The 18,176-nt window shown below is 41.8% G+C and overlaps 2 protein-coding genes across 2 annotated transcripts in view; both read left to right on the top strand.

Moving 5' to 3' along the window:
• The first annotated feature begins 208 nt into the window (after window positions 1-208).
• On the top strand, window positions 209-1,255 carry lpar5b (lysophosphatidic acid receptor 5b). Its single transcript, XM_070970983.1, has one exon. It carries the CDS (start codon window positions 267-269, stop codon window positions 1,167-1,169), a length of 903 nt encoding a protein of 300 aa, XP_070827084.1. The 5' UTR covers window positions 209-266; the 3' UTR covers window positions 1,170-1,255.
• An 8,871-nt stretch (window positions 1,256-10,126) lies between these two features.
• LOC139336031 (calsyntenin-2-like) overlaps window positions 10,127-18,176 on the top strand; it is a 249,561-nt gene continuing 241,511 nt past the window's right edge. The window contains exon 1 of the mRNA XM_070969883.1: window positions 10,127-10,743. Coding sequence (XP_070825984.1) covers window positions 10,680-10,743 — 64 coding nt within the window. The 5' untranslated portion in view covers window positions 10,127-10,679. The remainder of the gene's footprint in view (window positions 10,744-18,176) is intronic.

Here is an 18,176-nt window from a genome sequence, read left to right as displayed (position 1 = left end):
TATGTATGGGTCATTAGAGTAATACCCAGAACACATAGTTATAGTAAAGGAAAAAAAAATTCAACAAGTTTCTTTTCCATGTCTTTAAACTCCCACGCAACCAGTTTCACTTGAACACCTCAGTATTTCACCTCGTGTTGAAGCTGTTTCCTGTTTCAACATTTTCCGCCACTTCAACATGTCTGAGCTGCAAGGAGGCGGGTTTACTGTGGTTTCTCTCGCACATTTACTCGCCTGCATGTCTAACTTTGTCACAGAAGCAAACCATGTGTAACTTTAACGTGACAGAAAATGGAACTGAGCTGGGAATGAGGAACACGGCGTACGCTCTGGTGTTTGGATCTGTAACGACCCTGGGTCTTCCTCTCAATGCTCTGTCACTATGGATATTGTTACGCCGCCACAGTCTTAAATCCCCCAATGCTGTCTTCATGGTCAACCTGGCAGTCTCAGACCTCCTGCTCGTCATCTCCTTGCCCATGAGGGTCTACTTCTACGCCACAGGCACCTGGCCGCTGGGCCCAATGGCATGCATCTGGATCACAATGCTCTTTCGCAACAACATCCGCTCCAGCTCCATCTTTATCACCTTCATCTGTGTGGACCGGCTGCTAGCTGTGGTCTACCCTCTGAGATCACGCCGTGTTCGAACTTCTTCCAACGCCTGGAAGTCTGCAGCGCTCGTTTGGCTGTTTGTGCTTCTGGTGAACATCCAAGAAAGTGTGCATTTTTCAAGATTCTTAAAGGAGAACAATGAAACTACCTGTTTTGAATTTCGGCGTTGTCAGACATCACCTCTACGTTACTTTCAGCCTGTGTTGGTGTTCACCATGCTGGCTATCAACGTTGTGTGCACTGCTCTGGTGTCTTGGACTCTACACAGGCATCTCAGCGACTCTGCAAGGGTCGACAACAAGGTGAATGTCATGCTGATTTTTGTCATGAACTTGATGATGTTCACTGTGTTTTTCTTGCCTGTGTCATTGGCGGTTATCTTTAAAAGCTGGAGACCTGCTTTCACAGCACTGATATGTCTTGCTAGTGTAAACTGCTGTCTGGATCCTCTGTTGTATTACTTTTCTTTTGATGGCTTCTGGAGGAGAAAAGAGGATGTGGATACCTCTCTTTCAAGACAGCAGTTAAATACTGTTCAAAAAGACCATGCATGATTTGCATTTTGTGTGCGGATGTGCCACAGAAAGATCACAAAGTGAAGAAATGAATATGGTATATGTCACGTTTACAGAAGAACTGTTGGTTTTTATTCACCATGAAGTTTTAGAGTACAAAGCAAAACCACTGTATTGCTGATGTGAAACAGAGATGCAGAATTAGGCTGCCGTCACAGTTCGGCAGACTTACAGTGGTTGTTTTTTCCTTTCCCTGTGACACAGATCTGATGTTTCTGAACTGCAAACAGCAAAACCTATGCATTTGCACATGCATGCAGTTGAATCCCAAGGCATCTTGACAACTTGTCCTGAATACATGTATCAAAACTTTCCATTCTTGCCATGACTATAAATAAACCATAAACCTGTTAGATGTGTGGCCAGCCTGGCTACATGTGATTTAATAGGGACAACAACACACAATGATAATGTGAGAAAGGCAAGTCACCAGCAGCAGCGGCATTCTGGGAGCTGCCTCACTTCAGCCAAAGTTTTGTAAAACCTAAAACTGCATAAAAAATACAGCTAATATTACTTCTTAACTCTATTTTCAACACATTTGTGCAGATGTATTGCATCCCACATACACATTTAAAATTGGTCCAACTTAAAGGCAGCTTAAGTACTACTTGTGCATGTGATTTTTTTTTTTTTTTTTTTATGGTTGTAAAGCACTTTGAGCTGCATTTCTTGTATCAAAGGTACTTCAGAAATGTACAAACTTCAGTTCACCTGCAGCCTTTAAAAATATCAATCGAAATGAACATGAATGAACTTGAATAAAGTTGCAAAGTTTACTGAGCTTGATGAAACTTAAGCTATTACAGCCGTTAAATGTTGAGTCCCATTTTCTTTCTAGTAATTTTTTCAGTTTGAGGAGTCAGTTATGTTACTTTGCAGTGGATGGTGTGTTTGTCGAATACTAATACTAACCTTGATCATGATTAGTATTGTTTTCTTGACTATCAGAGGAAATAACCATGAATTAATGTGTTGATAGACACAAAACTTTCAAGTTTCTATCATCAAACATTTCCAACATTTCCAATTTTTTCTTTTTTTAATCAATTAAAAAAAAACAAATTGGGCTTTTTGTAACATTCATGTTTGTGTGTGAGCGGTATCATTCCTCACTGCCTTTGTTGGCGCATTGCTGTGCTTGTTGATGCATTACCACCACCCACTTAGCAGTGTAGCATGAAATCAATGTGAATTATGTTCCCTGCATATTCTTGGGCATGCAGGTCCGTCCTCATACACATGCATGATAAAAACAAAACAGCGATTCACTCATAAAAGCATTATTTCATAGAGCCACTAGCGGTCAAAAACTCCATAGGATATGTTTTAATTTGATGAGTACATTTATTCAGAAGAAGTTCGGAAATGTGTCTTAATATAAAACCTTAAAAATGTATATTAAATTTGAAATAAAACGTATTGATAATTTAATTATTTAAAATATATGTTCATTTAATGATAAAAGATACGTTGATTCAATGTAATTGTTTTATTACGTTATACAGTACATAAATGTATTTTTAAAAGCACTTGAAGCAAGCAGCAATCTGGATTTAATAACTATTCCAAATATTATACATTGTTTTTGGCACACTGATCTTGAATTATCTCATGTGCCTTTTACGCCTTATACAGTAGCAGGTTGCATAAAAAAGACTTCTGGTAAACTTTAAGTTTAGGGATGAGACATAATCCTTCTTCATCCTTATTTGTGTTTCTTTTGATTGCTTTTGACATCATTTGGCACTATCTCCCCTGTCTTTGGTTAGAAATCCTATGATGCAGCTAAGGCTTTTGTGCTTTTTATCAGTGTCTCAGTTCGGGAGCCAGCAACACTCAAGTCCTATAATCTTTGCCAAATGGAGGGGCCTCTGTATATGCCTGCAGCAAATAGATCCAAAAAGGATCTAGAATTGAAACAATCCAGATGTAATGTCTGGAATTAGACACTGGGGATTTGCTGTTGACTAGTAGGACACTCTACATCAGGTAAGCCCTCTACTTGATTGTCTGTTCATGGAAAATAACAGCATGATACAACTCTGACGTCAACAACTGCATCACACATCTTTTTTTTTTTTTCTTAACTTACCCAAACCAAACACATGCACGTTTGCGCTCCTCTTCTGCTATTATTTCCCCTTAATTTCCACTTTTAGTCTTAACACATGTGAGCTCCTTTTAGTAAGTGAGTGACCGTTCATTAGATTTGTATGTATTAAATGTTGTGCCTTCTAAATAAAGCCAGGTCACCTGTAGGGCTGCTGCTAGCCAGATCTTAGTCCAACTTGACCCTTTATAAATTGGAGACCTGCGTGGAGGTGGATTCCTCCCTCGAGCAGCTTCATATATGTTTAATGTGACCTTTACCTGTGCCCTCTGCTGGGGGAAGTTGAATGCTGCGAGGCTGAACAGAAAAACAGCCTCATCTCTGTGTTGATTTTTAGTCACGATACACCATCACTATAGCCCGTGTTTGTTTAGTCTCATCCATAATCTGCTGAGGCCATGAAGTCAAATTAATATTTCTGCTATTTTGCCCCAACACCATACAGCCTATACATACGACTTTATTTAATGTGGTATGGATTGTTTTTGTCGAGGACACCAGGTATGGTTGTACCACAATTTTTTTTCTGTTAGAGCGCTCAAATTTTAACACAAAGCACCCGATTTGTGTGCTCCAGCCATGTCACAGAATTCACCAACTGATGTCAAATACAAAGAGTTTTGCTGTTACAACCTGCCCCACCCTTTGGGTATGTTTTAACAGTAAGAATGTAGAAATAAGAACATTAAGAACTGACCTTTAAAAGAAAGTAAAAATATTGCCTGAATACATACACAGAAAAAGCTGATCTATACACAAATAACCAACTGACTTGCTAACCTGCACCTGTTAGGTATAGTCTGCGACCTCAGTTAAATAATCAGTCAAGAATCATCCTCTTGTTGCACACTGAAGACTTGCTGACTGCTGTGATGGCCCACACCGGGCATCTGTCTTGTTCTCTGAGGGGTTTCTCGCTGTATCTGCTAAATGTCACATGACAGAGAATTCTTTGATGACAGACCTCACAGCCTTTCCCTGCCTCACCTCATCTGATGCAGATTTTAGACCCAGACTCTCTAGGTTTGTCTTACCCACTGTCTTGTCATGCTGAAAAAAGTAGAAGTTGTCATTTCAGGCTTTAGTTAGTTAAAACCATCCCCACCCATGTCAGCCACTGTTTAGCTAGATGTTGCAGCAGGGTGGTTTGAAACTAGCATCAAAGAAATGTTTCATATTTTAAGTGATTGCCTTCTTTTATGATTACAGAATTCATCATTGATTTGTATGATTCTGGACTACCTTTTATTTATATGTTCAGGCCTATGTGTGTTTTCCTTGCGTATGTGTGTATTAAGGCTAAGCTCTTGTTTGTTTAGAGCGCTCTGTGGAGTGATCGGAGGGTCTGACTGTGAATGAATGCGTCTGCTAAGGCTGGTCACAGTCAGCTGACCCTCTACCCCAGAGGTAAAAAGAGGAAACACATGCACACACATTTTCTCTGTCTGTCCATCCTTTCCATAGCACACACAAACATTAACAACAACAAAAAAAAAGCCTGAGCAGGTACATTCAGGTCTGCTAGCATCACTGCCAAGACCCACAAACAAGCCTGTTGTACTGCAGCCAAGTCTGCCTTGGACCAGAGGAGGATTGCTATTCAAAGACAGCAGCAGCTTTGGTGACTGTGGAGAGTCAGGCAGCACAAAGAGCCAAAAACAGAGCGAAGAGAAAAAGGGACAGATAAAAACAAATGCTGAGCTACTGAATGGACAGAGGAGACACCAAAGGAACAACAGTCATGTGGCGTCTGAAGCCTTGAGACAACGCAAAGATCATCTGAATAAATGAAAATGTGCAGGAAGCACCTCAGTTCAACATCAGCCCCAAACAAGAGCAATATTTTTTCAATATGAGATGAAGGTGCTTTAACAATTCATGTTAAAACATCTATAGAGGAGGGTTGAATCCCAATCACTGGACTGATTTGTTTTTGCTGTTTATCCAAAAGGCAAAAGGAATGAATAGCAAATCCTTTTCAGTCCAAACTGCTGCATGTGATATGAGTTCAGCCTTTTCTCAAACACAGTGCCATCCTCACAGCCCCAACAAGCAACAACCGCTCAGTTTCATCAATTACGCTGATGATGTCACAGCAAAAAAAGCAAAACAAAACAACAACATAAAACTGCATGTAATAAAAAACTTAAATCTGCTGAAATGTGTTTAAATTAATTTAGCTTAAAGATGTGAAATAGAGAAACGCTTTGGAAATGGCTTCAAATTAGTGTATTTTCCAAAATATCCAACTATTCCTTTAATGGAACTTTGGATTCTTTCCTCCTGCTGTTTCATGCTTCCTTTGGCTTCCATTCATTTCCACACAGCGCGAACATCAATTAAAAATTTGTTTGGGTAATGTAATTGTACTGACCCCCTATTTAAAGTTTTAATTATTGATAATGTTTTCATTGTGTGTTACTGAAGTGCAGAATAATGATTTGAAAAGTCCAAAAATTGATAAAAATGAAAGTCACCTGGAGATAATCTCAAGAACAGTGTATCGGACTACCTGCTAGAAAATCAGTGATCGGTTATCTTGCAAATATTTTTATCCAATAATGTGTTTATCATGTCCTAATGGATTTGTTTGTGCATATGAACAAACTACTCCAAACGAAAACAAAAATTCTACGTCATACACCTTTAAACTGGATTAAAGAGCCACTTAAAAGATTTTCCTACTGCACAAAAATGAATGGACACCTGGAAGGATGCAAAAATATACATTTAAATGCTGAAAACCACGTCCACATGCTTTGGAGAATGTTGAGCTGTAATGCAATGTACGTGACTTGTAATAAAAGGGCTAAAATCTAATATAATTATAGTTAATATTTCAATGGGAAAGAGGAAAGCAAAGAGAAAAATAGGCTGAGTAAAGCCAAATCATTATAAAAAAAACACAAAAGTTCTGAAATGTGAATTTTCATTGTCTGACAGGAGAGGAACTAATATTTACTTTTGTAGTTTTCAGTAATGGGATTGAGAGATGTGTAAGGCTTTGAGCAGATGACAACTTCTGGCTCCGTTCCTGCTAGTGAGGCAATGCAAAACGGGGCCAGAAGGCACTCTCACAGCTTCAGACCTCTGCATGATGTAGGCGGCTTCAAAGCGGAGCCACCGACACTTCCTCAGAAAGAGCTGGGGGGAAACGCCGGAGGGATGATGATGGTCTATCTCTTTGCCTGTCTCTACCTCCTCTCATCCCTCCCTTCTCCTGCCTCCCCTCTGCATCCTCCCCTCCTCCTCCAGCCCAAGCCAGCTGTCAGTGGGAGTATGCGGAGGCACTGCACTCTGTCACACGCACTAACTGGAGAGTGAGGGCAGTAAGGGGTGGATAGAGAGATCTGAATTTGGTGTCACCAGAGTGATTAGGCCATGTACAGAGCTTAGGAAAAGATGGAGGCATCAGGAGAAACAAAGGGAGGGTGCAAGAGGAGATGTGGGATGAAAGACAGGAACAAATAGAAACATGGGAGTTTGATTACTTGAGACAAAAATGACCTCTCGGTTGAAGGAAGGATAAAAGACGGGGGAAGGCGGTGGCTGATTGCTCAGAGACACAAGATGGAGGACAAGGAGCTGTCTCGTGTCCAGAAGCAGCATTGGACAAGAAGGAGAATGACAGGCACAGCAGCAGGGAGCCATCTGGCTGCATCCTGCTCTGCAACTCAAGTTTAAATGTGTCCTCTGGAAGGCAAAAGATTTGATTTTAACGTCTATGTCTAAGCACATTCCCCACAAGCTAATCAGCAGTCACTTGGGCCTTGGTGTAAGAAAGATGCACGTATAAAGCATGCACTTCTCTCTGCCTTTGGATACCAAATAACAGCACAATGCATTATTGGTTTCAGCAGTGACGATGATGGGTTTTCTATTCTCTCCATGTGTTCAGTAAATGATCAAATTAAGATGCATGAGTGTGCTTTTCTATCTGTCACACTTGCTGTGCACAGAGGGATCTCCACCCAGACCTGCTTTGCTGGAAAAAAACTGAAAAAAACGGCATGTCTGTGCATTGTTTGGTTCCCTGGCTGAAAGATAAATGTGGAAAATGGGAGTCTTTGTACACTGTATTACTGCATCCGTGTATACAGCAGTGACAAGACAGGAACATGAACATTATGTTGTGTTAGGTGTTGTTACTTCATGGAAAGACTTCATGGACATTGTGTCTAACAACAAGCTTGTCCATTCATCCGTTGTATCAATTAAACCATATTCCGCGCTCAGTGATACTGCTGCATTGCTTATAACTCACGAATCTCTGCAAAGTGCCTGAAATCCAACACAAATTTTTTGCTGTCTGCTCGGTGACGAAAGCCTCTATAGGTGTGTTCCACTGTGTGAAATGTCACCAAGGTGTGCTGAGGGCGACTCATTAGCACCACGGTGCTCTGCAGCAGCGTATAGTAAATGGATGTGGAACGAGCCAAGGGCAGCCTCGAGATTTTGCTCAAAGAATAAAAATCAATACGAAACAAACCCATTACATTTATTTCATTATAGTTCGATGAATTTATACTCAAAGCTTCTTTGTGAAGTTGATCTAATTTCAGCCCCGCAGGTCATTGTGATTGCTGATGCTTTTTTTGTGAGCGCACAAAGCATTATGTGACATTTTAAGGTTGTCAATAGTTTGGACAACCTTAAGGCGTCCTTGTGACTCGGCACCAAAGACAGCTGACTTCTCTGCAGGCAGCAGGGCTTCAAAAAGATCTTATTTAAAACCTTTTAGTGTTTTACTCATTCTGGGAAGCGCAAACTCTGACAGCTCTCACAACACTTTATTTATTACACTATACTGCACTCATCAATTTTAAACCAATATCCTCATCTTCCCATTGTTTCCATCATCATTTAGCACCTACACAGCAAATGGCTCCCGGTAATGTTGGTCACTAATATCTCCCAAAAGTAAAATACTTACAGGAGACGAATAGAATTGCACATTAAACTGCTCAGCCAGGTTAGATTGCCTAATACACACAACACAAGAGAAACTTTTTTTGTTTTGTTTTTTCCTCTGGAGTAGACAGACGGACACAGTGTGATATCACATTAGCATTATAGCTCGCAATTCACCATTCCCAGGGTGCTGGATACGGTAGCCTAGTGGGCATAATGTGTGTCAATAATGAAGAAGCATCAAAAACCTGGAGAGCGGAAACTGAATTCTGACAAAATTGGCCATTTGCAGCAGGTTGTAATTTTGAAAATAGCCTTGATGAAAAAATAAAAGTATTTTGCCTGATGCTGCCCAGTCACTGACACAGACCATCATATTAAACTCAGTGAACAGTCTGCCCTGCCGAGCACCCACATGACTTGCCTCGCTAGATTAAGATTTGTGCACAGATTTTCGGTTTTACCATGTTTATTTTTACTGATTAATAGCTATGTTTTGGAGAAGATCTGTGGCTGTGCTATAAAGCCTTGAGGAATATATTAGTGTCCTTAAATTTTCATAAGATGTGGAGGAGAAACATTTGTAGGGAGCATGACAAATGGACCTATAGTTTCCCTGCTTTTGACTTAATAATATATTATATTTATTAAAGAGAATTTAATTTTTTTTCATGTTTCTGAGGGCCCTGAGGGTCCCTGCGTCTCAGTTTGAGAACCACTGCTTTGGTTTTTCTGTCACCTGTTTGTACACAAGCCCAGGAATGCCTTTCTGTCAGCTATACATCACTTAGGTCATTTCCCAATGAAAAGATGACCAAATTTAATTTCATCACTGGATGGTGTGGATTCAGATCTGTGCATTGTCATCTGTTTGTATTACTTTTTTTTCCCTCTCTCTCTTTCTCTCTCTCTCTCTCTCTCTCTCTCTCTCTCTCTAGATAACGCTGGCAATATTTGCTCTGCCTCCCAGAATAATCCTTAACCAGCAGATAGTCCAAGAGAAAAGTTCCTTTGAGATAGGCTACGCAGGAAAATTGAAAAAGTTATTATTAATTCTACTACCCAGCACCAACCGAGAAGAAGAAAAATAAAATAAAATAATGCACACACTCACATGCATGCCAATTCATGCCCACACACACCTTTCAGACAAACTGAGAGAATGAAATGAGGATTTTTTTTTTCTTTTTCTCTGTATATGCAAAACAATAAGGTTCTCTGGCAAAATGAGCCATGTTGCTTAGAGATTTTTAATTCAGTTGCATGGGTTATTTTAGAAAGGAATGAGAACATCTGACATTTAAGCAGCACTTTCTAACGCTTGATGAGAAAAATACTGGGATGAATGTCTTATCATTCTGCTTATATTAAAGTCCATCTATCTTCCCCTCTTTTTCTTTGAAACTGAAACTTGAAGTGCCTAGGCTGAACTGAAATCCCTTGGTCCAGAAGTACCACTGTTGATAAGCAGTTGCAATTTCAGAAATGTTTCTCACATTGTTTTTCAGGGAAGTGAAAAATTGTCAATTCAAAACTAAAAAACAGGTGCAGACTTGTGTCAAGACTGTCCTAAATTGACCTGATAATCTGCTTGTCTTGTAGCTGGCAGGCAAAAAAATAGTATTGCAGTAAAATATTGTAATCATATGTGTCTGTGGCACTCCCTGTGAGCTTACATTGACTTAATTGTATGGAATTTTAATGGCTATGATTATAGCCTTATGATATGCACATTTTCCTTAGTGAGTTTCTAATGCCACCATACGCTGAAGTTTAAGTACTGTAAATGCATGTTTTCTTTAGGCATTGAATATCATCTGATTTCTATTTAGGGACTTCTTTATGGAGCCCATTAAAACAACATAGTAAAGGCGTTTCGAACAATTGTTTTCATTGTGGATGCCTCCTCAGCGTGGCAGACTCATGGTGAGTTGGAGTGGGCTGGAATGCTGGAAGGAGGAGAGGGGAGCGCAGAGGATGCGTGCGTGTGTGTGTCTGTGTGTGAGTGTTTGTGTGTGTGTGTGTACAGGGGGCGGGGGGGTTTTAGAAGAGAGAAAAGGCGCTTGAATCCTCTCTCTCCTCCCTGTGACGTCGCTCGGTCTCGTCCCGGGTGCGCTTCTCTCTGGTCCCGTCTCAACAGAAACCACTTCAGCTGCTGCCTCCACCGTCCGCTCGACCTGCGGTGCAACACGCGCGGTTACGGTGCACGAGGTGCTTTGCGGGCACCCGGTGTCCTTCTTCCACTCCACGCTGCCTGCCTTGTCCCACATATCAGTGAACTGCTTCCACACTCTGCTCGAAGAGAGAGGAGAGAACCTGAGGCGTTGAATAAGAGGGAGAGGGCGCAAAGGAGAAGGAGAGCGAGAGAAAGAGGGAGAGAGAGAGAGGAAAAAGGCAGAAAGAAAGAAGAGGAAAGAGGTCGCCGTTGTCCCTCTCCTTCCCCGGGCTGAATCTCCACCGAGAAGATGCTGAGAATACCCTGCGTGTTGATTGTAGTGGCTCTGGGGTTGAGCGCTGCTCACACCAAAGGTACGGTAGGTGAAGGGCAACTTGCTCGCTCTCTGTGGTGCGCATCTGCGGGAGCGCTAAGGCTTTATTATAGGCGAATGTGGCAGGAGAGACTGTGGATGGATGCAGAGAAATACCCATCTGATCCAGAAAACTGGCTGCAAAGGTGCAGCTTACAGTCTGTCTATATGTTTCATGTTCTTTCCTCAAGATGATTTTCCTATTTTCCTGCAGTGCTTCTCTTTGGACTGGAGACTGGACACTTAATAATTACTGTAGAGCTGTGTAGCCCCTGATAGTACTTGAGTGTATGTGTTTTCTCTTCAGTGGCATCCCCACAGTAGTTCTGTGGAGATTTGGAGTGTTTCTGTGGTGCTTAATATTGAGCTTACTGTGACCTTGTTCCAGCCTGTTTTTGGGGTTAATCTCATGTGGCATCACTATAATACTGATTCAGGGACTTACAGTGTTGTTGTTGTTAGGTGTTATGAGACTGCGGGTCTTTCCTGGGAAGGTTTGTTTGTGACTGATAGGTAAACGTAGGAGGAAAGTGGAGCAGATAATCTGTGAAGTTCTTTCAATACATTTGGAGTCGAAATCTTCGAAGAAGTAGTATTTGGTGTCTTCCAGTGTCTTTCATTTGAAGTTGAAATGTGCAGTGTATCCTTAAAAAAGTGTGGTGTTATTAGTGCTCATGTGGACCATAATTACCTTATAGTGGACTTTAAGAGAGCACCCACGGTCAACTGAATTCTTCTGGACAGGGAAGACCAGATTTCAAAGTGTGAGTAAATCACTCCCAAAGATTAACAGCAATAATAATGATAATAACTAAGATGGTTATGTCCTTAATAAACAAACCTGCAACTACTGCGATGCAGACTTCCTGTAGAGCAAACATGACAGCACCCCGATTTATCTCAGGGGACTTAGGGGGTATTTCCAGGTTCATACCTGTTAGCAGTACTTGCAAATTGACCGAAACGTTTCAAACCATCCTAAATCATGTACATTACATGCATTACATTCATATGGAAATTAAGCATTGGTGGCATTTACCAGCAATCTACTTTAATTCACTGCTGCAAGTAGGCCATTAAAATTTCAAAACAAGTGAGAAATAATCCCCCAAAGCACCAAAAATACTGTTACAATAATGATATCCAGATGTCATAAATATGTGCCATACTGTTGGCAGTTTTGCTTCACAGCTGAGCTAATTTTAGGTCTACCAGTATACCCACTGCAGCGGGACTGCTCAATCCTCCAGAGAGCTTGGCATGTGCCGTAGGTAAGCGGGTAAATGCGGCAACAGGTTCGTGCTAATCAACTCCCCGTAGACCAAGCCTGGCTTTTCCGCAGTGAAATAACAAGGTGACACCTGTCAGTTTCGTCTGGGAGCCAAGAGACACCAAAAGTGTGATAAGCTGGTTATCCTCCTTGCCTCCTGACATGGGAAAGAGCCTCCCTGCTGGTCGGCTGGCTGGCTGTAGCTGCAATCTTTGTTGTGCATGTGGAAGGAAAACATATGCTAATAGACCTGCAGCAGGCCCTCACCTGGCCCGGAGGTCAAGCTTTTGCCTCATATGCACTTGCATTTAAATGGGATTTACTTGCAAGCAACAATGGTGGTACTATCATGTGCCGCCCTGTGCGTATTCAAGCAGAGACTGTTGTTTGTGGATATTGTGTATTAATCTGATATATTTATAAATGTAATACAGCAGGATATAGCAGGATAGTTGCATTGCAAGGAAGGCTTTTTTTTGGAGCTTGTCTGTGAGGTAAACAAATTACTGCCAAGTCAATGGGGGCTGAAAAACCAAGCACACCATGGTTCTAATTGATTCCCCAGGGCCACTGTACAGTGCAGTTAAATCCAGGAGAAAATAAGAGTCTATTGTCTCAGGGATCTGTTGCTGAACTGACCCTTGCTGCCTTTCCCGTTTCCTGTCACAGTTGGCAGGCAGCACACCCCTAAGAAACAACAAACCTAAATCATCTTCCATTTCTGAATCTGTTTCACTGGTTCAGTTTTTGAAATGACAACTGAAATAGTGCATTTGTGTCAAGTGAGGAAAAGGATCAGGCTCTGTAGTGCCAATATGCAAACCTGTTTTCCAGATAACTTTGAAGCGCCGCCACTCCTGTCATTTTGTGTTTAGCCACCGTTTCATTCCAGGAACGTGTGGACGTGCAACTTCCTTTAATCACCGTCACCCTCAAGTCATTCATTCAGACTTGGCGTATGTGTCTCTAAATGTATCTACTTAGTATGTGTTAAGAGTTGTCAGTAATCAGAGCTTGAGGCACGAATGTCTCTCTTTCTCTCTCTGTGTGTCTGTGTGTGTGTGCGTGCATGCGTGTGTGTGATGCACATGCACACGCAGGGAGAATGATAGAGTGCAGCCAACATGTTGACAGCCGCCAAGTATGCAAAAATGGGCGAGGAGGTGATGTCGTTTACAAAGGAATTATTGCATTCGTAGATACATGCTGTGGCTCAAACGATTTCCCCAGGACCGACCGTGTCGCCGCTCGACAGGGAGAATCTTCTGGCAGCGAAGCAGAAAGAGCTATAGAGTTTTTGCCAGCGCTGCCCGGAGCCCCGCTTTTGTGTAATTCCAAGCAATATGAACTCTGAATTTAGATAGCTCATTACCAGCACAGTATATTTTAATTCAGCTACCCACTGTGTGACTCTTTGTTGGTGGAACCCTTTTGCTGCTTTATTATGTCCAGATAAACAGACTGTACATTCTTTTTTTCTGTCAGTAAACATGCAAACACTTAGAACGTAATATTCAACCTTTTGGTGGCAAGCTTTAGGCTGTGGCTGTAGCCTGATGCCTGCTTGTGAAGTTGAAGGATTAATTGACGAAAGTCCTATAATTTATGGTTTTCCATACGGGGCCTCTGTGTGTGCGTCTGGATGCGTAAGCCGGTGGTTTGGTGTGTGCGCACAAGGGAGCCAAGAGGATAATTTGAGGATCCTATTAGCAAATAAAAAAAGGGGGTGACAAAAAACAGAGGCAGATTTATGTCCCCCCTTTGGAGAGAGGAAGTGCATTATGGGAACACTCTATAAATCCTCCAACAAGTCTGTGACACAGGATGCGGCACCGATCCTGCCCGGCCTCGCTGTGGCCAGGGGAGGCAGAGCTCAGCGTCGTGGACTGACATCACAGATTTTGTTACACACATTGCTTTGTCCTTTGCTTTCAAAGCTTTGCTGATGTCTGTACAGCCCCGTGCCATTTGAGTCATAGGAGGGCTCAGTGGTTGTGGCAATGGTGGGGTGCCAGGCCACTGATCCCAGCACAGTTCTACAGCCATCAGACACAAAGTCGGGGTGGGTAGGTTTAAGCTATGGTCTTCAAACAAGTAGAAGCAGGGTTCCTGTGATCCTGTGATTTCTGATACTGGATCAAACTGAAGCTCCGCCAACAGCCTTGTGACTTGTGTATCACACGGCTCCGTCCAGCATATTGAACTTTAGATTCTTAGTGAACAAATGCTCTGTTATGATTAATGAGAAGGCAAGCCTTTCCTTTCTGCCTCAGTGTAAAGTATGGGATGAGGGAGGAGTTGTTTTCATGTGGGTGTTTGTTGCTGCCTTATAAACATACACAGAAAGCTGCGAATAAAAGAAAGTTTTGTCCCTGAAAGCTATTATCAGATCTTAGTGTTGTGTGCTTATCTAAGGTATTCCACCGTGGCCTATACACTTCCATCTTCTTACATCTTTATATACAGTATCTGAATCTTTTTTTCTACTTCCAGTATTTTTGTCTCTTCCAAGTCTATTGTCTTTTTAGAAGTGGAAAGAGGAGGAAGGGTTTAGGAGTGGAGCATGTAGTTCAGCAGCTGACTGAACTGGGAGCACCGTTCAGTGAGTGGGTGTCTCATTTTTTTCTTCTTCTTTTTTTTTTTTTGTGGTGTCTTTGAGTGGTCATGGCTGACCATACTTGGCAGCAGATATTCAGACATCCAAGGCCCATTGATTTGCCCTACAAAGTGTGTGAGAGGGAAAGAGCAGAGGGAGAATTTGATCAGAGACAAGGTCAGAGTGGGTTTTGCAGAATTATGTTGGAGAGGGAGGTAATGACTGGAAAAGAAAGGAAAGGACTTGACAAAACAAGGAAGGAAAGGAAAAGGAAATAACGATAAGAAGATCAGAGAAAGAGGTGAGGTTAAAGGTTCGCTCTTGACCTTGTAAACAGCCTCACCTTAAGGTGCATTTACTAACTGTTCTGGAGCTTTCAATCCTATTCCACAATCTTCATCAGCAGATGGACTTTTCTCATTTGCAGTTCAAACATCAACTTCTTCTGTTATCTTAAAAACCGAGACAGCAGATGTGTTTGCATACTGTTTTAGCAAGTCTACTTATACATATGTGTGGCCACCCGTCACAAGTGACACTTGCTTGATAAAAGTCGGTTCTAAACTTAGTGTAACAAGAGCACAGGCAAAGAAGAACCATGACGCTGGTGCAATGTGATATAAATAAGCTAACATTAGCTGCAATAAATTGGTAATACATGCAGAAGAAACCCATAAAGGTACTGAATTGATGAAGGACACACATTATAGGATATGTGAATGTCTTTCCGTTCATGTTGGAGCTTATTGTTTTACTGAGCCTACTTTTTCTGAGCAGTGAGCCCTGAGATACTGGTGAATGCCAAAACTGAGTAGGAAGAGAGACAGACAGAGAAAAGTTGGTGAAATGTCATATTTTAATTCAACCAGATCCTGAATTAGATGTCAACATAAACTCCCTCCCATACCAGACCATATATGGCTGCAGTGACAAATCCAGTGAATGTATGCAGTAACACATTAATTTAATAGAATGAAAGTGCGACACCACTTGGCCAAAAGTATGTGAACAGCCAAACACTGCGCGCAGACATGTGATTGTTGATCTCATTCCAGAACCACAGGCATTACTCTGCTGCTGTTTCAAGCTTCCCACCAGATTTTGGACCCAGAGATTTGCTCCGAACACTGATCTTTAATATACCCGGCTGTGCATAGGGGCATCAACACATTGAAATAGGAAAGGGCCTTCCCCAGACTGTTGCTCTGAATCTGTTGTCTAAAATGCAATCTACTACTATTCATGCGTTCACATTAAGAATTCCCTCTGTTGGAACAAAGGAGCTGAACCCAAACCATGAAAAACAAACCAAGACTGAAAGTATACCGACTGAAAGGCTGTGTAACACTGCATCTCTAGGTGTGAACATGTGTGTGTATGTCATCACTGCGGTGCTGCACTTGGTCCCCACTTCTTCAGGATAATCAAGGTTGTTAGACTTTTGAAGCATCTTGCCAGACTCTCACCATGTTCTTTTACACACACACACCCACCCAAGAGCTCTCCAGGATTTTCAGAGGACTCCACTTCAGTCCTCCTCTCATCCATTTGCTTCTGTTTTCCTCCAATCACTTACTTCCAGTCCAATCTCACCAGCGGACTCGCTTCTATTTTTCAATGCGGGGTAATGACACATACGTAGGCTATGTGAGGCACACACATACACAGGCACACGCGCTGATGAGTAGCGAAGAGTTACACAGACAGATAGCGCCTGACCTGTCCCTCTCCACCAGCTGGGTCTAGCTGACCTCAGAGGAAATGATCAGAGGGAGGAGATGGAGAGAGTTAGAGGACGAATGAGAGGAGAGGGGGTCAGAGAGAAAGCAGCAGATCTTTGTCTCTGTGACTCATAAATCTTCACACTTGACAGGTGGAGCACTCCGAGTTGAGTGCAGACTTTTATAATGGACATGCAGACAGAGCAAAAGTAGCTTAGTATAGACAGCTCTCTGCTTTCGGTGTTGACTTGTATGTATATTGTTAATACTGCTTTCTATTTTTAATAGAAATAATAATCTTTTCATCCGTACATCACCTATATATTTTCAGCCTCTACAGATTTAGGGGCTTCAGCATATTCCAGCACACACTGGGTTAGATGCAGGGTAAACTATTATCATTTTACTGGTCACATTGCTCTAAAATTTATATCTGATCTCTGACAATGCACTTGACCAACTAGTGACCTGCTTGCATATTAAACATCATTAACTATTTAACACGAGTTAAAGGAATACGACGTTTAAGCTTTCACGTTAAGGAAAACCAGACTACATGGCCAGTTAGACCTGTAAAATCACTGAAATCGAGACAAAACCAGCTGGAGCATTAAGCTCTACTGTATTTTCAGTTTACTGTGTGCTGTACATAAGAGCATTTTTACTGAAACCACTGGTTGTGATGTCATTTTTGTGCTGTTCTTATGCTTGCTTGCTCACAAGGCCATCCATTTGTAGCAAGTGTAAGGATACTGCAGTTTCACTGCTATGGATGGCTCCATATTCAGGTCAGCCCTGCATAAGCAATAGTTGCCTGTTTCAGCACTGCAAGCTACCCAAACACATGCTCTTCACTGTCAATCCACACACACACACACACACACACACACACACACACACACACACACACACACACACACACACACACACACCCATTAGAAACCGTTAGCACCATGTATTTGCTAATGGTTTGCAAGGTTGATGATTATCCACAGGTATTGGGCTGCCCGCACACACATTAATCAAGTGATAATTTTTATTTCCTTCATTAGTTTAAAACCCACCATAAACATAAGCACACCAGCACACAACACACAAACACACAGTACACAACCAATCCCTGTGTGATTTTGCCTTGATGATTGTGTTAAGTGCTCATCACTCGCGTGTCTGTTCTCCTATCTGTGCTCAATTTCAATTAATCCATCCATTTCCCCATGAAGGCAACAGTTGTCATCCCATATGCTAGCCACTTACAGGCTGAACAGGAGCTGGCAGAGCTTATACCTATACACCCAAACATTTCTGAACGAACACAAACAAATAATGAAACATAAACACATAACCACATAGCAACATCCATATGTTGTTCTTCTTTTAGATGCACATAGTAGGACTCAGGGATTTTTGGCAGTTAAAACTCCATCAGACATGGCCTGATAAAAAGCATGTTTAGTGCTGCTTGTTGTGAGTTACAGTACTAGTGTCAGCACCTGTGGCGTTAGTCCAGCCTGCCAGCAGGGTAGAGATCAAAGTCAAGGTCTGTCTGGCTTATGTCTGTTTACCTATGCTATCTCTGTTCCTCTATTATAAATACCACCACTGTTTTCTGTTCATGTTCACTGAAATATGATTCATTATTTCCTAAGCGAAAAGAGCTGGGTGTGAAATGTTTAGCCTTGCTTAATGCACTGTACTATCAAGCCTATGTATATTTCATATGTGTTGATGCATCCTGGATTACTAGAAATGCCTTGAAAGCTGCATCACAGCTGATTTTTTTTTAACTCTCCTTTAGAAATACAACATGCCACTGAAAACTGCAAGACAACAGTCGAGTTATACAC

This window comes from Chaetodon trifascialis, chromosome 9 (assembly GCF_039877785.1).
Source record: "Chaetodon trifascialis isolate fChaTrf1 chromosome 9, fChaTrf1.hap1, whole genome shotgun sequence".
NCBI lineage: Eukaryota > Metazoa > Chordata > Actinopteri > Chaetodontiformes > Chaetodontidae > Chaetodon > Chaetodon trifascialis.
The sequence above is the reverse complement of the archived record's forward strand: the minus strand, read 5'-3'. Positions and strand labels throughout refer to the sequence as shown.

Bases quoted from the DNA above. Each gene is read 5' to 3' on its own strand.
- lpar5b (XM_070970983.1), top strand. From the start codon at position 267: ATGTGTAACTTTAACGTGACAGAAAATGGAACTGAGCTGGGAATGAGG.